The 23,125-nt window shown below is 36.4% G+C and overlaps 3 protein-coding genes across 3 annotated transcripts; all 3 read right to left on the bottom strand.

Moving 5' to 3' along the window:
- Nucleotides 1-5,595: 5,595 nt before the first annotated feature.
- LOC122585798 (receptor-like protein EIX2) lies at nt 5,596-7,299 on the bottom strand. Its single transcript, XM_043757926.1, has one exon. It carries the CDS (start codon nt 7,297-7,299, stop codon nt 5,596-5,598), a length of 1,704 nt encoding a protein of 567 aa, XP_043613861.1.
- Nucleotides 7,300-7,386: 87 nt separating this feature from the next.
- Nucleotides 7,387-8,961, bottom strand: LOC122585788 (receptor-like protein EIX2). Its single transcript, XM_043757917.1, has one exon. The coding sequence runs from the start codon at nt 8,959-8,961 to the stop codon at nt 7,387-7,389; it is 1,575 nt and encodes a 524-aa protein (XP_043613852.1).
- A 5,107-nt stretch (nt 8,962-14,068) lies between these two features.
- LOC122600299 (probable alpha,alpha-trehalose-phosphate synthase [UDP-forming] 7) lies at nt 14,069-21,274 on the bottom strand. Its single transcript, XM_043773008.1, has 5 exons — nt 21,125-21,274; nt 18,916-20,963; nt 16,141-16,414; nt 14,590-14,892; nt 14,069-14,493 (listed from the first exon to the last, which is right to left on the bottom strand). The coding sequence occupies exons 2-4, from the start codon at nt 20,904-20,906 to the stop codon at nt 14,590-14,592; spliced, it is 2,568 nt and encodes an 855-aa protein (XP_043628943.1). The 5' UTR covers nt 20,907-20,963; nt 21,125-21,274; the 3' UTR covers nt 14,069-14,493.
- Between the last annotated feature and the right edge of the window lie 1,851 nt (nt 21,275-23,125).

The raw sequence follows: 23,125 nt of genomic DNA, 5'->3' as shown, positions 1-23,125 counted from the left end.
CATTTATGGGTGGAGGTCCAGTATTTAAAGGATTTCCTTGTGTATTCTCTGGGTTGGCCATCGAGAGAATGCAGATCTAGGCAAGTATGTTAGCCTTGAGCTCTGATACCAAATGTGAAGTCCCTCACTCAATGGTTTAACCCACAAGTGTAGAATAACAAGTCAAGTAATCACTAGATAGGACTAGTATTAAACGTCAAGTAATCACTAGATTGGACTAGTATTACGATAAATATAAATGCAAGAATATATATAACGTAACACGTACTTAAGCAATATAAAGATAAGCAAGTAAGTAAGTGGTTAGACACAATGTAATTTTCAAGTGTATTTTATTTATTGATGTTAAATAAAATACAAGGTTGTTGCGGAACAAGATATTACAAAGTAAGTATCTAAACAACCTATGAATTACAAGTGATCTAATCTTTGCTAAATAAACTCTTTGATCGAAATACTTAAAGTAGTGAAGTATGACTGTTTACATCGAGAGTATTTGAGCAAAGGCACCAAATTGCAAAAGTATGTCATTTGGATGAGGAAGTGACTTGGTATTTATAAGCAAAAAGAATAAATATAATATTCTTTTTGCCGTACAAATATGGTTACATGCATTTAAGGAAATTACTCTAATTCCTTAAAAGCATTGATTAAAGTACAAGAATAAAGTCACATGATAGTGACTTGTCTTCTAATTAACCAACCACCTTTACATACGTGTAAGGCTTTTAACAAAAGACAAATGGATTGTCCGGTTAAAGGCATAAAGTCAATTCCTCGAAGTCAGTGTTCAGACTTGTAAGGTCTAGAATACTGACAAGGACTCTAGTCAGGAGATCTAGTAAGTCTTCCAGTGAGCTCCGCTATTTGTCAGACTTCTTTCTTTAAACTCAGTCTTCGACTTCAGTGAAAATGTTCTTCAATGGAAAGATCTTTACTGGAGTGAAGTCCAGTGAACAAATCTGGTGGAATCTAGATTTCTATACAAGTAAGTTGTTCACTGGTCTTCACATAATTTCTGGACAAATCTTCAGAGGGCTCCAGTAGTTACATCTGGAGCGAGTCCAGTAAATCTGGACCTAACACACTGTTCGGAAGGATGCCGCTCACCAAAATATATTGGGAGCAACAACAAAGGAACCGCAAGGTATAGCTTCCGGCTTAATCGCCGGAGAATTTAGTGAGAGGGCTCCAATAGTTATGTCTGGAACGAGTCCAGTAAATCTGGACCTAACACACTGTTCGGAAGGATGCCGCTCATCAAAATATATTGGGAGCAACAACAAAGGAACCGCAAGGTATAGCTTCCGGCTTAATCGCCGGAGAATTTAGTGGCGGCGGTTTTGTATCAAAAGGGTTACGGCGAATCGACGGCAAGAAAAAGGGGATCCAAGATAACAAATCACATCTAAAGTGTGATGAGTGCGGTATGGCCAGGCACACCAAGGAGCAGTGTTTCGAGATCGTCGGATATCCAGATTGGTGGATTGGCCTGAAGAAAACTACCAAATCTGTCAAGAAGGAAAAAAACACCACCCCAATCGCCGCACCTAATAAAGAAAGTGATGGTCGGCGGTCACATGGATTTGAGGGAGTAGCTGCGGCGATCGGAAAAGAGGATGGAGGAGAGTGTTTTTCGGTGGTGAAAGGTAAAAGAGAGAAAGGAAACAAAATAATTGTTCCTTATTCTCTCACAGAGCCGATCTATGCCAAAATTAAACCACCCTCTTCTTATTTATCTTCTTTAAAACCTAATGGACCAAAATTGAATAATGGGCTTAAATTTTTTAATAGGCCGAGTCAATGTGTGAGTAATAGTCCAGGCCCGTTACATTTAAATGGGGCAGCACTTAGTGTCAATGGGTATTGTGAAAAGTCAAACGGGTCGTGGATCTTTGATTGTGGTGCAACAGACACAATGACCTACGAATTATTTGATTTTTCAGAAATTTTGAAACCTAGGAGAACACATATTGAAGCGGCTAATAAAGGGAAAATGGATGTAAAATCTAGAGGAATAGTCAAAATTTCACCGGATATTAAATTATCTTATTGCCTTTATGTTCCCTCCTTGTCACACAAACTATTGTCAATAAGTCATGTGACAAAAGAACTCAATTGCTCCGTTCTTATGCATCCACATTTTTGTATTTTACAGGATATCAGGACGGGACGGATTATTGGGCGTGGCACTGAGAGGAGGGACTGTACTATGTTGATGAAGTGAATCCAAATGGAAGTGTTATGCTAGCTCATGGAACAAGTGAAAGAGAAGCCTGCATAGTAGACTGGGACATCCTTCAATTAGTTATTTACATATTTTGTTTCCAAAACTTTTTCCTTTAAATAAATCAATTTCTTGTGAAACTTGCATCTTGGACAAAAGTCATAGACAAAACTACAAACCAAGTAATACAAGAGTTCTGTTTTCATTAATTCATTCTGATATGTGGGGTCCTGCACCGGTTCTTGGGGGTCAGGGTTTCCGATATTATGTAAATTTTGTTGATGATTGCACCAGAATGACTTTGATTTATTTTTTAAAAAATAAAGCTGAAGTTTATGACAGATTCACCGTTTTTTATGGCATGATTCAAACCCAGTTTCAGCAGTCCATCAAAATTGTAAGGTCAGATAATGGTGGGGAGTATGTAAATTCACAAATAAGTCTGTTTGTTCAGTCCAAAGGGATAGTCCATCAAACCATGTATCCGCACACCCCAGAACAAAATGGTGTTGCTGAACGGAAAAATAGACTTTTGTTAGAAATGACTAGAGCTCTAATAATTGAATCTGGTGCTCCAAAACATTTTTGGCTCGAAGCTCTAGCCACTGCCACTTACCTGATTAACCAACTTCCAACAAAAATTCTTTAAATGAAAACCCCGCTCAAAACTCTCACTAAATACCATACACTTCCGGCAACACTTACCCTTCCACCTAAAGTTTTTGGATGTACTGTGTTTGTTCATGTTCCAAAATCATATCGTAATAAACTTGATCCATGTGCTGAAAAATGTGTTTTTGTGGGGTATGGAGTAACTCAAAAGGGGTATAGATGTTATAATCCAGAAACTCGTCATATGTTTACCACAATGAACTGTGATTTTCTTGAAACCAAGTATTTTTACTCCTCGCCACACAGTGGTCAGGGGGAGGAAAAGTGTGACACACTGAGCTGGCTAGGGTACTCAAAAGAACATTCTCCAGATCTGAGTATCACAGTTAATCCAGGTGCGTCTCCAGAAGATCAGTCCTCTCCAGAAGAACAATCCCCTCCAGAACAAGTCTCTCAGGAACAACAACACAGTGCCACCAAAAATATAAGTCCAAACCTGAAATCCGAGGTACGCAATTCTTCTTTGGATCTTACATTGGAAACTGTTGTGCCAGATCCGAGTGAAATTTCACAGGAAAGTGAAGGACAAGTTGATATACAGGCTGCAGGAAAATAAGTTCTTCCAGCGAGGTCAACTAGAGGAATTCCTGCAAAAAGATATTCTCCAAAAAAATTCTCTAGAAGCTCTAAATATCCAATGGCCAACATGGTGAAAGGAAATCTATCTAAAGAATCAAAGGCATTCACAACAAAGTTATATTCAGAAAAAATTCCATCAAATGTAGAACAAGCCTTGAGAATTACAAGGTGGAAGGATGCTATGGATGTAGTAATGGATGCACTGGTTAAAAATGAAACATGGGATAAATGTGTTTTGCCATAAGGAAAGGAGCCAGTAGGATGCAGGTGGATCTATACAATTAAATATAGACCAGATGGTGAGATTGGGAGATATAAATCTCGGTTAGTTGCCAAAGGATACACTCAAATGTATGGAATTGATTACTTTGAAACTTTCGCTCAGGTTGCAAAGCTAGATACTGTGAGAGTCTTATTCTCTGTAGCAGCAAATGAAGGTTGGCCTCTTCATCAGTTTGATGTAAAAAATGCCTTTTTACATGGAGAACTAAAAGAGAAAGTATATATGGAAGCTCCACCTGGTTTTTCTCACCATTTCAAGGACGGAGAAGTTTGCAAATTGAAGAAGTCGCTTTATGGATTAAAGCAGTCGCCTAGAGCATGGTTTGGCAGATTCACACTAGCTATGAAAAAATATCGGTATAAGCAAAGTAATTCTGATCATACTTTGTTTCTTAACCATAAAGGAGGTTTGATAACGTGTTTGATAATCTATGTTGATGATATGATTATCACCGGAAATGATGATAAAGAAATCAAGAAGCTAAAAGAAGATTTATGTGCAGAATTTGAAATGAAGGATTTGGGAAATTTAAAGTACTTCCTCAGAATTGAAGTGTTGAGATCGCAACAAGGATTTTTTATTTGTCAAAAGAAGTATATACTGGATTTTTTGGCAGAAACAGGAATGATTGATTGTAAACCAGCAAATACACCCATGGTTATCAATCAGAAGTTATTATGAAATTAGAATGTAAATTTACTGATAAAAACAGGTATCAACGAATGGTGGGGAAGCTGATATACCTTGCACATACTCGTCCAGATATTGCATATGCTATTGGAGTAGTAAGTCAGTTCATGCACCAACCTCAAGAAGAACACATGGATGCAGTTCTAAGAATTATGAGATACCTCAAAGGAACCACTGGTCATGGGGTCTTGTTCAAAGCAAATGGTCATCTCAAGATTCAGATATATACAGATGCTGATTAGGCTGGAAACAAAGGAAACAGAAGATCAACATCAGGATATTTCTCTATGATCGGAGGAAATCTCGTCACGTGGAAAAGTAAGAAGCAAAAGGTTGTCTCTTTGTCAAGTGCTGAAGCCGAGTTCCGAGGTATATCTAAAGGATTAGCAGAAGCATTATGGTTAAGGAAATTAATGACAAAATTAGGGTGTGCTCCTAAAGAAAATATCCGGATTATGAGCGATAATGAAGCGGCTATTCAGATCTCAGAAAATCCAGTACAACATGACAGAACAAAGCATGTGGAGGTTCATCGACATTTTTTCAAAGAGAAGCTCGTAGATGGGATAATTAAGTTACCATTTGTTAAATCAGAGGACCAACTTGCAGATATCCTAACCAAGGCAGTAGGGACTGTCATATTCAAAAGGTGCCTAAATAAGTTAAATTTTGGTGATCCCACTATTTAACTTGAGGGGGAGTGTTAGAAATAGAAAAGATTGCAAAGAAAATCGTGGGATCAGAATATCATCATCATTTCCCTTGTTAGAAGATCCCGACTTGGACAGGAAGAAAACGCGTTTATTGTGTTTCCTTATTTAGTTCATAAACTAGTCTATAAATGATTGATTTCAGAATTGTAGTATCATCATAAATCAATACAAAATTCATTCAATTATATTGTCAATCTTTTCCTTCTAGGTTATTCATATGGGTCGGGTACTGAATTAGGTCAGGGCCAAGACAGGATGCTTTGACCCATATTATTGGATATAAATGAGAAAATCACATCAATTTTTCAACAAAAGTAGGAACCAAATACTGTACAGAAGTTATGGTGCTTCTGTACTGGTATTTCTTAGAATACAAGACTTAAGAAATTTCTGAGTACAGCTTAAAGACTCATTAGAACATATGTTACAACTTAACAATACTTATGCATAACATCAGACACCTTATACCACAGTTTATCTAAGAAACGATAATATGCAATCCTCCATGATTTGCTGATCATCAACGGAGCCACAACAAACCAAAAACCAGCAAGGAATCCAAGCACGATACTAATAATCAACCCCCATTCTGCTCCGTGTGATCCATCATCTTCAATCTGGTCTACTGTATCAGGTACTTTATCTGCACAACTAGCAAGCGGATCTCCACATAGTATGTTGCCAAGGAAGCTGGACTCGCTGAAGGTCTCAAACTGAGTACTTGTTGGGATTTTTCCTGTCAAGTTGTTGTAGGACACATTGAAGCTGCTCAAGAAATGCAAGCTTGACAAGGTCACAGGAAGTTCCCCTGAAAGCTTGTTCAGTGATACATCAAAAGAAACAAGTTCTTTCATGTCTCCAATCTTCTCGGGGATACGTCCTGTCAAATGATTTCTTGATAAGTTCAACGATTGTAACTTCTGAAGCGTTGTTAACTCAACTGGGATGTTCCCAGAAAAACTGTTATTTGAAAGGTCCATTAGCATCACCAGCGGAAGAATACTGTCATAAGAGTGTATTTGACCCTTTACAACCAATGAATCACTGATTATAAAAAGTTTAGGATTTTCATTGCCTGAGACGACAGTGGCCATCCTAAACGGATCTCCCGATGTATTTTCTTTCCCAGAGAGGATGCTAAAGTTGTTGAAGCATCGTGGAATGTTTCCTGACAGATTGTTGTTAGAAAGGTCCAAGATCTGTATTTCTCTTAGATAACAAAGCTCGCGAGGAATGCTTCCATTGAAATGATTGGATCTAAGGTTGAGAAGTTTCAAATCAGAGAGGCTTCTTGCAAACCATGCTGGGATGCTTCCAACAAGTTCATTTCCACCAAGTTGAAGGATCTCTAATCGTGTTAAGTTCATCAGAGAAGCATGCAATCTTCCAGAGAGATGGTTCCCATGCAGATTCAAGAACTGTAGATTAAATGAAGAACCTAAAGTTCTTGGAATACCACCTGAAAGATTGTTATTCTCCAAATTCAAGAATTGCAACTCCAAAAATTTCTCCCAACACTCAGGAATGACCCCTGACAAACTGTTGTATCCTAAATTAAGATACATGGTGGATTTTACATCATTGGGACACAAAAAACGATGTAATGACCCCGTAAAGGAATTGTTTGATATATCCAATTCGAATGGCAGACTAATATTTGACAAATCAGGTAATTTCCCACTAAACTTGTTGGAACTTAAGTCGACTGTAACAATATTTTCAGGAATACTCAACAACGGTCCTTGGATATGATTCTGTGACATATCTAAGTAAGATAGAGTGGGTAATGATCTCCAAAATGACTCAGGAGGCATGTGTGAAATGCCTGTATTGCTCATGTCCAAATATTCTAAATATTTTTGTGACTGCAGCCAGAACGGAAATCGAGGTCCTAAACACCAATCTTCCAAATCCAACCATTCTATTTCGAAAGGAGGAATCCAGTTTGAAAGTTGCAGTTCTAGGGTTAAGTTGTTTCCTTCCTTTAGATCTTTTGAACGTCGTTTATCATTTAGGGATTTCAAACTTGATAGGTTAGCAAAATGAGCTTCTGTTACAACACCGGTCAGTAAGTTGTTAAAAAATTTTAATTTTTTTAACTTTGAAAGTTGACCGAGGCTATTAGCTTTCTTCATCTTGAATTCAATTAGATTTGCTAAGGATGCGTCTAACGCTTGACAAAAGTTAACTTATAGTCATTCAAGAGAGTAGGCCTTACTGAGCTAATTCAGTAAGCTATTCAAGCTCCGTCTGCCTAGTCCTGTCCTCAATAGAAGGCTGCCGTCCAATTGGTTATATGAAAGATACAACTTTATCAAGGATGACAACTGTCCAATAGAGTCAGGAATGCTGCCGTGTATTTCGTTATTTGAAAGATCCAGCATTTTCAACGATGACAGTCGTCCAATAGAGTCAGGAATGCTGCCAATTAGTTGGTTATAAGACAGGTCTAAATTCTCCAATAATGACAATTGTCCAATTGAGAATGGAATAGGACCAGTAATTAGATTGTAACGAAGGTCTAATGTCTTCATTGATGATAACAGTCCAATGGAATCTGGAATTGTACCAGCAATGTGGTTACCGGCAAGTTCAAGAAGTTCCAAATGGATCAGTTGTCCAAGTTGATCTGGTAGACGACCTGAAAACCCAGACAAACTCAAGTGTAGTGACTCCAAGGATGGCGATTTACACTTGACAAAACATTCAAGAAGGTTTGTAAAATCTGTGTTGCCCCAATCATTATCATAATCTGACAGATCCATGTCCTTTAAATTACATAAATTACCTATATTACCTAATGATTTAGTCTCGGTTAGTTGATTATTTGATAGGTCGAGGCTATGAAGAGAGGTCAAGTTGTGAAGGGATTCAAGTACTGAACTGGAAATACCACAAGACCTCATATCTAACAAAATCAGATGACCACCGATACTAGACAATTCTTTTAATACTAAGGAAGAATTCATGTAATAGTTCCCCGAGACGTGAAGCAACTGAAGAGAAGTCAAGTTGCGGAAGCTATATATACTGCTAGAAATAGGCCCATGAAAATTGCACCCACTTAAATCCAAAGAAACCAGACTAGTTATACCAAACATCCAAGGCGGTGGCACAGAAGTATTAAAATTGTTATCAGAAAGATCGAGCATGGAAAGGGATGTGAGATTAAGACTAGAAACTTGGGGATGTATATGCAAGAGTTGACAATTAGACATACGGAGTTGGGCCAAAGACGGAAGGGTGTTAATTACCTGAAGCCAATTGGTTGCGTTGCTGAGGTCCACACTGCTCATTTCCAGGTGACGCAACATACGGATCCTTGATAACCAATGTATGTTTGGTGATCGAAATCCATGAAGATATTCATCACCAAGAGAGAGGACGTGCAGCTGTGAAAGGTTTCCTAATTGAGGGGGGACATTCCCTAGAAAGTATGAATGAGAAAGATTAAGATACTCAAGATTTTTAAGAGAGCCAATGAAATTAGGAATTTGGATTCCAAAATCATTGCAGCTTAAGTCTAGATTCCTGAGTTGCTTCAGATGCAACAAGGAAGAACTTAAACTCCCCCCCAATTCCTGTTTTATGGCCTCATAAAGTTCTTTCGTATCTTCATGATCATAAAGTTCTTTCATATCTTCGTTCAATAGCTGACCATGAGCACAATGACCATCTAATGCACGAAGATGAATCCCATGAACATGGCCTGTAGAGTTATCACAAGCAATTCCAACCCATTTACAGCAGTCGATCTCTGCACCACCCCAAGAAGCAAGTCGATTTGCTTCATCCATGAGACCATGCGTGAATTGGAGCAGAGCTTGTCTCTCACTCTCGATGCATAATGCGCCGTCAAAGTTTGGATTACATAAGCATAAATGAATCAGGGACAAAACAAGAAGTAAGCACAAGTGACATGAAGAGACATAAGAAATCGAAAAACGGGCACTCATAATGGTTTTTGATTATAGAGAATTCTTACAGTAATATACTTGCTAGTTGTTTAGTGTTGCAATATATTAATGGGACTTGAAAGAACTCAATTTATATTGAAGTTTTTAATAATGTCACACCAGTAGCTAATCCTATATATTCCACAATGACCCCATTAATTAGTTAGAAAGGAAGTAAACTATGGATCATGCATGTAACCCAAATAACACGGTCGTTAAAACGATAAACTTTTATATGGACACAAATAGTGGGATATTTCAAGTCAAGTGAATAAGGCTCCACATCTGAACTTGGAGGACACGTTGAAAGTGACTCGATCAAGTACTTACAATTTTATGATGCTAGTCATGTATATATATATATATACTCCTCTAATTAATTTCCATGCATGAAACGGTATTGGTTGGGATGAAAATCCATATTACAAAATGTAATTATATTCGTGCTCGTATTTAGCTCCCCGAGATATGTGTATTTGTCTTTGGTTTTCAGCCGTGTGTTATTTTAAAAGGCAGTATTTTTTAGTAATAATATAGCTAGAAGGAACAAAACAAAAATGGGAACAACCAAAAGTAAAAAAATAGAAACGCTTTTAATTGATCATCAGTACTTTTCCATGAAGTAAGAAGTTAGTTTTGTCCAGTTTTATTAATTAGAAGCACCAGGCATCGACCAAGTCTCCGCCGGAAAATCGAAACTTTGCCAAGTATTTTCACTAGAATTCGGCTCATTTCGCAAAAGTAAGTTACCCCCATCAAGAGGCACAGCCACCTTTGAAACTAACAAGTTTGATGAGTTGACTCCTGTTGACCATATTGCAACTTTTGATTCATTTAACAAGACAAGGTTTCCATCTACTATTCTGAGTTCAGACCTGAATCTATCTTGAACTGGGGTCTTTCGATTTGCTACCCATGCAATGGTTTTAGGGACTGTATTAACTTTTTTATACCATATGCCTATGTAATAGTTAGAAGAATTACCTGCTTTGAAAAACCCAAGTTCAAAAATTTTCATCTTTTGAGATGATTGTTTCGTCACCAGATAAACTTTGGTTCGCAGTGATAGTGTCAGCTAATGAGGGAGAAATTACTAGACAGAAAGAGAATGATGCCAGGAAGAAGTGTTGGTGAAACACATGAAGTGAAACAAGAAGTTTGTTGGTGGGAACTGGGAGACATTAAAACGTATAAAAACATATATGTGGGTTTGTATGAAGATCTAAAAACTTGTAGAGTGTTTATAACAGATCTATTTCTTATGTACACTCAAACTTTTATTAAATTTAATATTCCATCAATTAATAACCTCGATAAAATTAATAATTTGGCTGGTCTCAACTTAGAAACAGTACAAAATTAGACCTCAATTAATAAAATAATAAGATAATAATTTTTTTGAAATTTCAGTGTATTTATATTGGTCCTAACGAAACTATAAATTTAAAAAGAGTAAATTATACTTTTCGTCCATGAAGTTGACACGTTTTTCACTATTCGTCCCTTATGTGAAAAAATTACAATTTTGACCTTAAAGTTGGTAGATTTTTTTCAATCATCGTCCCTCGCCAAACGTCGTTAAGTTTCAGTCGTTAAGTCAGACACGTGCAACACACATGAGGGACTGAATCACTGAAACTGCAAAAAATGACAAGTTCAGGGACGAAAACTGAATTTTACTTTTCTGTTGTCATCGTTTTCATCTTCTCCGGCTGACTTTCATCGGAAAATTCGCCGGAAAACTTAAAATGTCGATATCTCACTCGTTTCTTCGAATTAGACCACGAAACCACCACCAAACTTTTCAAAATTAATTTCCGCATTAATCCTAACCAAAAACAAATCTTGAAATGCCGATATTTCATGAAATGTAAATGAAAAGCATCGTAAATGAAATTGTAACCAAGACCCAGTTGACCAAAAAAATCAACAAACTAACATGGAACTTGTACGAACTGGCAATTTTAAGTGCGAATAACTTATGACCGAAACGAGATCCAATGAATCGGTTGTCACACCCGAATTCTTTGTACCTCAATCTACAAATCTAACTATTGTAACAACTTAATAACCTTAACGATTGACCAATAAACTATATCGAAAACCTTACGATGAAACTAACATGTAACTAAATCGCCAAAAATGAAAGGTAACGAATCGCTATGAAACTTAACACAATACTAGATGCATCAATAGTAAACTTGTAACAACTTTCAGAATGAGATTTCGACGTAAGGATTTCACGAACAACGGATTTAAAGTTTCTATATAAACAAGAGCTATAATCAACCAAATGACGAACTGTAAATTGCTTTGAACTTCTATTACATAAACTAAGAATCAGGTGACGATGATCGGAATTTTTGATCTGAAATATTTGAGTTGCAGGGACTTGTCAGGTCTCCTGGTCCTTTTGTTCCTCTTTGCTTCCTCTTTATATATATTTTTAATTTTTTGATCTTATGTTTTTGCCTCATTGACAAAAACCGAACCCACATGAAGGTCTCTCCCCATTTTGTACTTTTCTTTTTGGTGTAGAGCTTATGGAATAATAAAATGAGGCACACCATTGGTGTCTTAGTGAGCAGCACGTACGCCTAATCCAGCATGGACTTATTTGCGAAAATAGAAATATTGCATTCTTGGAACAAGCTAAATCGTACAGAAATATTGCTCAAAATCCATGTTATGGGTATTTTGAGTTTTCCGGCAAGTGTTGAATATGAAATCTTTTGGTTAGGATTCGTGCGGAAATTATTTTTGAGAAGTTTGGTGGTGGTTTCGTGGTCTAATTCGAAGAAACGAGTGAGATATCGGCATTTTAAGGCATCCGACGAATTTTTCGACGAAAGTCAGCTAGAGAAGAAGAAGATGATGACAACAAAAAAGTAAATTTCAGATTTCGTCCCTAAACTTGTCATTTTTTGCAGTTTTAGTCCCTCACGTGTGTTGCACGTGTCCGACTTAACGGCTGAAACTTAACGACGTTTAGCGAGGGACGATGATTGAAAAATCTGCCAACTTTAAGTTCAAAATTGTAATGTTTTCACTTAAGGGACGAAAAGTGGAAAACGTGCCAACTTCAGGGACAAAAAGTGTAATTTACTCAATTAAAAATTATGAGGATCTTCCAAAGTTTAAGATTGCGTAGTAAAAATGCAATTTTTTTTGTTAAACTTCAAATCTATATTGAGCTTATCTATAAATCTTCTCATTCTACTCAGAAGTTGTGACATTTTTTTTTTTGTATTGCTACAAAAAGTTGTGAAAAGTTGTTGTCGTTTACAATATTTCTTTTGTAAAACTTATTGGATCATCCTCAATTTCGTCATTAACCAGATTTTGAATGAATTCGCCATAATTGTTTTTAATGTTTTTAATCTCATAATCTTTATTATTTACATTATGATAAGTGAAAATATTACATATTTTTCAACACTCTTAAAAATAATGTGCTATTCGTTTTATAATGTAGTATAGATATAGATAAGCAAGTGATTTATATGTATTTTGAGTTGATAATGCATACTCTTAACCAAGTTCTCAAGCTCATGAAAGCCTTCTTCACAACTTACATCGTAAAACCTCTTTAAATTAATAAAATATTAATTTATCGATATAATAATATCTCGTTAAATTAATAAAATATTTCGGTTCCAACATTATTAATTTATAAAGGTTTGACTGTAAGTAGAAAAGTCAAAGTCAGTAAAAGAAAGTATAAAATGGAATTGACAAGTGGATGAGATTAGTTAAGGCATGCATCCAGATTTATGCATCATTGGATGGAGGGAATTGCACCAGAAGCAAATATACTTTGGAAAAAATTCATAGAAAGGGGTAATATGTATAAAAAAGAATTCTATTGGAAGGAACCTATTTAAACCTTTTCTGCTAACTTTTTTTTAATCAATTATACTCAAATTGGCTCATTCTGACGTAGATGTGTACCAAATGGCTCAAGAAATCGGGATTCACAAAGCGTCAAACGATCTCGGTTTCTTATTTCATTTAAGTTCGTAATAATGACTTTGGACTGAAAAACCTTTAAGGTATTGAAAAAAGCAAACTTAGATAAACTAGGAAACATACATAAAATATAAAGGAACTGCTCAGTGTCGTCTTCTGCGGGTTTTGAGTCTCAATACCTAGACGGTGTATGAGGAGGTTAAGTTGTAGGTAAATCTTACCTTTACCCAAGTAGAGAGGCTGCTTCCGTGAAACATACAGAAAATAAAAAACGTAATTAAAAAAAAAGTATTAAAAATAGGAGAAATATTTATTAATTGTTTCCCTATCCTTCTAGATTATTCCATGCGAGTTGAGTACTAAATTGGGTCCGGGCCGAGACCAGATGCAACTACATTCAAGTAGAGGTAACCAAACACTCTTAACAGAATACTCTGGATCTATACATTTAAATCAACCCAGAAAAAATAAAAGATAAAAGAATCAAAGATTAAAGATAGAGATCGCTGTTCCTACCTCCCATAACGAAAACAAATGACAAATCTAAAAGAACAAACGTAGATTGCTCTATTGTGTGTCATGTCCGTGGTCTTAATTTGGTTGACTGCCCAGACCAGCGTCAGTTCAGAACTTGACAATTGGTAAAATAGCTCCCTTCTTTTTTGCATTCTATATGATCTCATTGTCACGCATTTGGTTGATTGTAACCAAGATTACATCCATATGATCTAGTAATGTTATTAGGAAATCTATTTTTCATACATTTGTATAGTGACTACCTGGAAGAAAACAAGGACAGTATGCACAAAAGATACCCACATAGAAACCAAAACCATCAAACCCACATATAACCTGAAATTTATTCGGATTAGACAGTTTATGGCTCGGCCGTAACAGGGAAAACTCCTATTTGTATGATTGTCTGCAAGTGCCTACAACTGTTTGGTAGAAATAGCCCACGACAAAATAACAAAGAAAATTTCAAAACATGCTAGTATACAATTTTATCATAGAAAAATTAAATATTTATTAAAGGGTACAGCAATCTACAAAACTAACCCCCTTCCCAAAACAAATGAATTCACAGATTATGTCCAAACAGGCTCAACTGGAAAAACAAAAAAAAGAAAAGTTGATCATACAAGATGAAAAGGCCATGCCAGGCTCCTCTTCCCAAACATTTAACTGCGCCTTGATGAAACCACTCATTTTCATACTGGAAAACCATACATCAGCCACTGCGTCAACTACTAAACTTCCACGAGATACCCAACAAGCCTAATATTTTCATCTTTATGAAGACCGGAAGAATGAACACCAAACGCAAACATGATTAACAGGGTAACCAGTCAACTCAAGCCTATGACCTTCCAGTCAAAAAGTTAATAACCTTAAACCTAAAACCTAACCCAAGAACAATGTGCCTTTTAGCAACCATGAAACATATATTCAACAAAGTTCATTAAAAGAGAAATTTATAGGAAAAAGTTTGATGGGGACCTATTCACTTTCATCTTCAGATGTGACTGGGGAGTCGGTAGCTTCGGCTAGATTTTCAAGCATCAGAATAACTTCGGAGGTGTCATCCAAATAATATTTGGCTTTGCTAGGCTTTTGTCCAACTGTGCAGGCAAACACATTAGTATTAACGGAGAGCATGTTTCTTGAGATTGCATTGCCAATAATTTCAAACATGTCCTCATCAGATCTGTCGTCACCAATGCACAGAACAAAATCAGCCTGCTTCCCTTTTTCGGCCATCGATGTGAAGATCTTCTCTGCTACCAGACCTTTACTGGCTTCCTGCAAACAGAGTATGGAAAACGTTATTAAGATAGAGACCTCCATCATGAAAACCCTCATTTTTGTGACTTGAATTCATGACTTCTTGACCACATCAATAAACTTTACTAGTTGCACAAGTTTAGCACAAAACTTTCAATTTACAACAATAAATTAGTTCATTTCAATTAAGATTCTAAACACACAAATAAAGCAACAATATAAAGAAATTAATAATTTGATCAGCCTAGAGATCAGGGATTCAAGATGCTCAAATGGTTTAGCTGCCTGTGATAGACCCTAAAGGTGTCGTCCAAGGAGCCCTGGTCAAGAACCAGTTATGCCCAGTAGTCCTTATACGGGACCAACATTGTTAGCAAGGATTAAACCGGTCCGGTTAAGTTAAGGCTGGTTGTGGTCAAGGGGCCAGCAAGCGACCAGTTGAAGGGGGTCAAAATTTGCTTATGTCCTCTCATTTCAAAATTAAGAAACAAAAATAACTAAAGAAGCCTGGTTTATTAGAATAAGGTAATTTAAAAGGTTGTGAACCCTGTATTAGACTTACGGTGACTTCTGACCAGTTTGACCCACTTCCTTAATATTTTTAACTTTCTCGATTTGAGTCGTTTAAAGGAAAAGCCAAACCAAATTGACTCGCTTTCACATATGTGAGCTGAAAATGCCGCCTCTAGATACCTTTCTGCAAATACAAAGCTATGAATCCAGACTAAATCACCTGTACTATTTGTTCTTCCCGAACAACCCTACTTGCCACCCCTAGAAATCTATCAGATGATTTTGACGGAATGAAAATGCAATAAAAAAAATAGCAAAAATTTGTATTAAGGTTAAATAGGGGAGACAATTCCAACCCATTTACCAATAACTATAAATTGGTAATTTCAGAAAAACTAAGTTAGTTATACACTTATACAGTTAAAGGTTGAAATCTGTAAAAGGGGTCAATTATTAACCAAGGCATATTTTGAATGCGTAAAACCTTCCTAAATCATTTTATAAGTTAAGTTATAACTGAAAAATATAACGTTGTAATCATATGTGATACAAAAACCGTTCATAAAAAGATTTTAAACCTTTTGGAATGAAACATGCTCTGGCGTCAACGCACCCATACCAACAAATTAACAGACCAGTGGTGGAGGCAGGTAGAAAAGTAACCTTAACCATTTTGAGTTTTTACCCAATACCTAACCAACCCGAGCCAGCCCATTTTGTGGCCTCTGGAGTTAAAAAGGTGAAGGGGAATACCTGAGGCTTAACTTCAACAATATATTGACCACTTTTAACCGCAACAGGTTCATTTGCCAAGACACTCTCAAGATGATCAAGCATCTCCTTTGCTTGAGCAAATCCAAATCCCGGGTCAGCGTCCCGATACTGCCATACTAATGCACTCTCCTTGGTTTCAATAGAAGAGCCATCAGTGGCCTCTGTATAGAGTTTCATCACAGGCTCGGCCATTTGCATCCATCCAAAATCACTACTCTGACCACAGGTTTCCCATTCCACATCTTGAGACCACCTGAAGAATGGAAAATATATACCTTTGTCATGACTAGCAAATGAATGAACCAATAACCAATAATTCATCCAACCAATAACTATTATCTATGTCTTTGTATTTAACAGTTTGTATATATTTTTTTGATGAAGGGGAAAAATTACCCCAGCAAATTTTATATCGTATGATAAGCATTATGATACGTATGCAGGAGGGGCTGGGCTGGGCTTCATAGGGGTTAAGTGTTGCTTTCAATAATCGTTAATTATGTGCTCCAACTTAGGGTTGTCCTATTTAAATAAGGCTTGTAGTCACCCTGTTTTAGATGTGGATTGAGTTTATTGTTATTTTACTATTTTAAACTTCTGGAGCTTCTGGTGCTCGAAACAGCCTATCAATTTGACAGCCAACTTGCTTTGGCTTTATTTGTGTTTATTCTTCTAATTTGTGTGCGAATCTTGGTTGATACACATCATTTGGTATCAGAGCCAGCCCTACCTTTCGAGGTTCCAACTCTCGGAGTGGTGGCTTGGACCCAAGGAGAAGGATGCCAACCGTGACCAACATAGCTGTGACCAACGAGGACGTTGGCTCTTCAAAGGGTGGGGTATTGATATGATCCCACATCGGTCAAGTATGGGATTGCTTGGTGGATTATAAGCCTAGGTGTCCCCTCCTCCTTTGAGCTAGCTTTTGGGAGTGAGTTCTACACCTAGCTTATGGCATGATACGAGCCTATTATGGGATGGGTTCGTATCACATTACAAGTACAAGGCTGTGAAAAACCATATAAAGACTTAGCTAAGACTTTGCACGTTTTTATCGTGTTTAACATGTTCACTTCAGCCCATTTGCCTCATTCCCCATTTAGCTAATTTTGTTATTTGAACAATATGAGATTGTTGCATCTCAAGTCCACCCATTCATAAGTAAATGGGTAGACATTTCCACTTATTAACATATAGAAATAATTTAGCAATTTATATCACTAGTTTACATTATGTGAGATAGAGAAATCTTCTTTCAACCCAAGCGGAAACATAGCATAAACAACTGAAGGAAAAACATCAAAAATACTATAAAACCAGAAGACACTAGTCCTCTAGAAATGTGAAAGCTAACAGCAATAGAAATTTTATTCGTCAAAAATAAAAGGGATAATGGCATACGAATGTAACCACCTATGACAAAATGATTATGTAATGCAGCGATCTACTCGGGTGGCTATGTAATGTATGCACCTATGTTTTTTTGGCTATACTATGTAAAATATGTACGGACCTTACATAGTATAGCCAAAAAAAATACATAGGTCCTTACATTGATTGACCAAAATAAAAAGGTCCTTACATAGTATAGCCAAAAAAACATAGGTGCATGCATTACATAGCCACCTAAGTAGGTTGCTACATTACATAACCATTTTGTCATAGGTGGTTACATTTGTATGTCATTATCCCAAAATAAAACATATGGAAAACTTTGTGCAGACTTTAATTACTCACTCATATGAAACAAAAGATAACTTTAATAATATATAAGATTCAATATTAACTATTTATAAAGGAGACTCAACTCTCAAATATGCTATATTAAGAATAAGATGAGTAATTTGTCTTAGGGATAATGGCATACGAATGTAACCACCTATGACAAAATGGTTATGTAATGTAGTAACCTACTTAGGTGGCTATGTAAAGTATGCACCTATGGTTTTTTGGCTATACTATGTAAGATTTGGGTCAATTAATGTAAGGACCTATGTATTTTTTTTTGCTATACTATGTAAGGTCCGTACACATTTTACATAGTATAGCCAAAAAAACATAGGTGCATACATTACATAGCCACCCGAGTAGATCACTACATTACATAACCATTTTATCATAGGTGGTTACATTCGTATGCCATTTTCCCTGTCTTAATACCTTTTCTTATTTCTAATTTTAGTCATTTCGCTTTCTTTACGGAAATTTAGCAACCCTTATAAATAGCCCTAACAAATTATTACATGGTTTTCAAGAAGAACAGCAAAAACTAGGGCTTGGTCTATATCTGATGAAGGTGGTTGATGTGGTGACTTGCGGCTATGCAGTAGTGTGGTGACTTAGTGATCATGATGTAGAGGTGGTGGAGGTGATGTTCATTATGCAATACCTGTACACATAATTGTGTTTAATTTGTTTATATATGAATGTTATCCTCTTAAGGCTCGAATGGGCAAAAACGTCACATAACATGTCTTTTGAAAGAATAACACATCCTAAACCCTTCTTTCAACAATAACATTATTACTGAAATAATACACCTCCATGATCATGCTCGACACATATTATAACATTTAGAAGACAACCACAAAAATATTTATAATTTTGGCTTAAGAATAAGTCAGCTCAACCATAACCTGGCCAGTTTCAACCATATCAAAATCATAGGTTTTGACCCATTACCCAATCCATCCCTTATGCCACCACTAACCGTCCCCAACTATAATAGTAACATGAAAACAGCTATAAACACACCTCATGAAGTAGCCATGTTCGGCTGCAATTCCAAGCTTCTTGCAAGGAGAAAAAGCCCTGCTTAAGCTTTCTCTGCCTCTTCCACTAACAATAAATACTTTATTATTTTCATCTCCAGAAAGCCTATTGAGGATTGAAATAACTTCTCTACTTGGTGTCTTAATAATTGAATTTTGTGGCATCACTGTTCCATCATAGTCTAACAATATTGCCCTATTTTTAGCCTTTATGTAAGCCGACACAATATCATCAATTGAAAGCTTCCGGAAGTTAGGATCTAGAGACACGACCCTAAACCCAAATCCCAAACCAATACCCCAACATCTTTTCCTGAAATGATCCGCACACGTTCTCTCCATATCTTGCAAGAAACTTCTAGACCAATAACCCACATTATGTGTACTTACATATCGATAATGCTTCTCATGCCTCAATTGTTTCTCGGCTTCACTCATAGATATAGCCTCATTCATAGCCTCAGCAGTTGCTTCAACATTCCAAGGGTTCACACGAATTGCCCCACTCAAAGATGGGGAACACCCTATAAACTCTGATACAACCAACATGCTCTTTTTAGGGCCGCTTAGATCTGCACCAGTTTCTGATCCAGAAATTCCCTCCCTACACACAATATATTCATAAGGGGTTAAATTCATCCCATCTCTTACAGCAGTCACAACAACACACTCAGCTATACTGTAATAAGCAACCCGTTCATTAATACCCAGGGGAGTGTCAATGTAAACGATAGGCTGGTATCCAGGCTTACCAAATTGATCATTAATACGTTTGCAGCTTTCTTGTATTTCGATCTGTATTTCATCCAAATCTATCCCACCTTTACCCCTAGCAGGGTTTGCAACTTGGATAAGCACGGCCCTGCCTTGCCATGATGGATGAACTTTAAGCATTTGTTCCATTGCTAAAAGCTTTAAATTGATACCTTTAAAAACGTCCATATCATCAACTCCAAGAAACACCGTTTTCCCTTCAAATTGCTGTTTGAGTTCACTGACTCTCCACTCTTTGTCGGCAAGTTTCATTACCGACTCAATTTGACCCATATGGATCCCAACAGGCATTATCTTAATTCCCACTGTTCTTCCATAATAATCTAGCCCGATGTAGCCCCGCTTGGACTGATACTCCAAACCAAACATTCGGCTGCAGCAAGAAAGAAAATGCCGAGCATAATCAAATGTGTGGAAACCGATAAGGTCAGAATTGAGTAAAGCTTTTAGGATTTCTTCCCTAACAGGAAGTGTCCTGTAAATCTCAGAAGACGGGAATGGACTGTGTAGAAAAAAACCCATCCTCAAACGATTAAACCGCCTTCTTAGGAAAGTAGGCAAGACCATCAAATGGTAATCATGAATCCAAACAAAATCATCTTCTGGGTTAATCACTTCAATAACTTTTTGTGAAAAAAGCTTATTTGCTGCGACATAGGCTTCCCATATTGACCGGTCAAATCTACCCCCATGATCAGCAGAAAACGGTAACATATAATGAAAAAGAGGCCATAATTGCTTCTTACAAAAGCCATCATAATACTTTTCCATCAAATTCGGGGGAAGGAAAGTGGGAACACATCCAAACCTATCCAATAATACTTGAGCAACATCATCTTGTTCAATAGGATCAACATCAACATTCAACGAACCAACATACAAAACCTCCATATCATCTGGAAACCCATCTTTAATCCTCAGAATCAACGACTCGTCATCCCATGTAAAGCTCCAACCTTTATTATCAGGCCTTCTTTTAGCCTTCAATGGCAGTTGATTCGCCACAACAATCATTCGATCCATAGCAAGGGAAGACGGGTTATCAGAGGCAACACTACTAGCTTGATCATCATCAAGCTCAGTTATACTTCCAGGAACAGTCATTACACGGGGCATCTTTCGTTTCTCTCGTTCTCGGCCCATTACAGGGAAATTCCCTGAAGCTAACTCCAACAGATTCGTATACGACCTCGATTGCATCTTTACCCTTAAATTTCACAACTTTAAAAAACAAATGACCCAGTTCAAGAAACCCACCTACAATAAAATACCACAATCATATTCTATACCCCGATATCGAATCGATTTATAAAAACCATCAATCAAACAGTATTATAAAGATAACATAAAGCAGCCTAATTTGACAAGATCACAGGTCATAAATAAAACAGAACAATATAAAAGAATAATCAACTAACCTTTTCTTTTAACTAGATTTGGATCTTTGAAGCTTCGATCTTGAAGGACTAATTGAACATTTTGTGAGTGTTTTTGAGGTGGAAAAAGATTAATGATGATGATGATGATGATGGGGAAAATAAATTAGGGTTTGTTTTATAATATTTAATATGAAATGAAATGAATGAATGAATGATGTGCAAGAACTATATATTATACATACATACATGTTTGTATTATTTACAAGGTAAAAGTAAAGTCATTTATATATATGGAATAGATATCAGGAATTATATTCTAAAAATGAAAGTAACTCCCAATGTCGTCTTTCACAGGTTTTTAGATACCAATATCGTCTTCGATGGTGTATAGGGAGGTTGATATGTAGACAGCCTTACCCCTACCAAAGGTAGAGAGGCTGTTTCCAGATTCTACCATAGGTAGAAAAGGACCTCCAGCCTTGCTGGGCATGAGGATCGAACCCATGACCTCTGTTTCCAAAGGCATGAGCTACAACCACTGATCCAACCCAGTTGGTTTAATTCAGGCTATATTCTATGATTTATATATGAAAAAGACTAAATTGGACTTGCGCAATGCAGCGGCGGTAACGACGACGGTAATGGTGTGGTTATTAACGTAAAGGTAATTTCATTGCGGTCAAAAATGTGATGAATTGTTGCGTTGGATATGAAGGGGGGAGGAGAGAGATGAATTTTGAGTTAAGGTTTTTGCTATATGTTTCTACGTGGGAGAGAGATATAGGTTGAATTTTTTTTAAAAGATATTTCAGTCACAGTCTATAAAATAGAAATAAAGATGTATTAAAATGGAGGGTAAATGTGTCATTTCAGGTTCTTAAAATTAAGGAGGGGGAGAGAGTTTGTTTTATAAAGGAGGATAAATGTGTCATTTCAGGTTCTTAAAATTAAGGAGGTGTGAGAGAGTTTGTTTTATAAAGGAGGATAAATGTGACATTTCAGGTTCTTAAAATTAAGGACGGGGTGAGTTTGTTTTATAAAGGAGTATATATATATACACGGGAACACGACTCATATATATATATATAAATATATATATAATGAAATATAAAATACAAAATATTTATGATATCCCTTTTTGCGTTCGATCTTTAGGATGACAAAACTTTAGGTTTTTTCCTTTTAATACTTGTAACTGCTCATGAACAACATTTTGTTGTTTAGGGTACGTGCGAGGCTTCACTATTATATGATAAAGTTTTCGCGATATTGTATACCGACTGAATGTTCGGGGGGAAAAAATTATTAGTTGCTAACATAATAATTTCGTTCTTTGTGTTATATTAGATAGGAGTGTTCGTGGTCCGGTTTTGACTAAATCTCAAAACGAACTAGCATTCCCGGTTTCAACATATATTAAACTAAACCAGACCAAGTATGTTTTTTAATCAGACCAAACCAACACATGTAAACCGGTCCGGTTTGCCCGGTTTGACGATTTCAAGATATTTTTTTTATCTCCAAATAAATTATGCATTTTTTCGTATTAATAGTATTTTTCATTTTTTTATCACACATATAGAAGTTAGGAACTTTGTAATCTTAATATTAATAAAAACATTGACAAAGTCACAAATACCTTGTGTTTTATACTTACAAAATATGAAATATTAAAGGTGATAGGGGACTCAAGGCTTAATATTTTGATCTTTGAGTGGAAACATAACGAAGAAATGAAGCTTAAAAGATAAAATGATAAAGTGAAAATAAGAAAGTTCAAAACTAAAAGTAAGTTTATATAAATAAATTAGTGTGTATATATACATATATATTTTTGGTCCGGTCCGGTTCGGTTTTTGACGGTTAACTGTTTGCTCAAACCGTAACCGGACCAAGGAATCCGGTTTTTCAAAGCTTAAACCGTCGGACCAAACTTTAACAACTCAATCCAACCAAACCAATCCAAATAACCTAATTTGATCCGGTTTTCACGGTTTGACTGTTCGATAAACATACCTAATATTAGACACAATTTTCATT

Source organism: Erigeron canadensis, chromosome 1 (genome assembly GCF_010389155.1).
Source record: "Erigeron canadensis isolate Cc75 chromosome 1, C_canadensis_v1, whole genome shotgun sequence".
Lineage (NCBI taxonomy): Eukaryota > Viridiplantae > Streptophyta > Magnoliopsida > Asterales > Asteraceae > Erigeron > Erigeron canadensis.
Note: the sequence above shows the minus strand (reverse complement) of the source record. Positions and strands in the feature narration are given on the sequence as shown.

What these genes read in the sequence shown, in the direction of transcription:
- LOC122600299 (XM_043773008.1), bottom strand. Translation starts at nt 20,906, where the DNA reads ATGCAATCGAGGTCGTATACGAATCTGTTGGAGTTAGCTTCAGGGAAT. An exon ending in GAACATGGCTACTTCATGAG is followed by an intron (nt 16,415 to 18,915) that starts GTGTGTTTATAG and finishes TCCATTCTTCAG; the next exon opens with GTGGTCTCAAGATGTGGAAT. An exon ending in TTGTTGAAGTTAAGCCTCAG is followed by an intron (nt 14,893 to 16,140) that starts GTATTCCCCTTC and finishes CTCTGTTTGCAG; the next exon opens with GAAGCCAGTAAAGGTCTGGT.
- LOC122585798 (XM_043757926.1), bottom strand. Translation starts at nt 7,299, where the DNA reads ATGAAGAAAGCTAATAGCCTCGGTCAACTTTCAAAGTTAAAAAAATTA.
- LOC122585788 (XM_043757917.1), bottom strand. Translation starts at nt 8,961, where the DNA reads ATGGATGAAGCAAATCGACTTGCTTCTTGGGGTGGTGCAGAGATCGAC.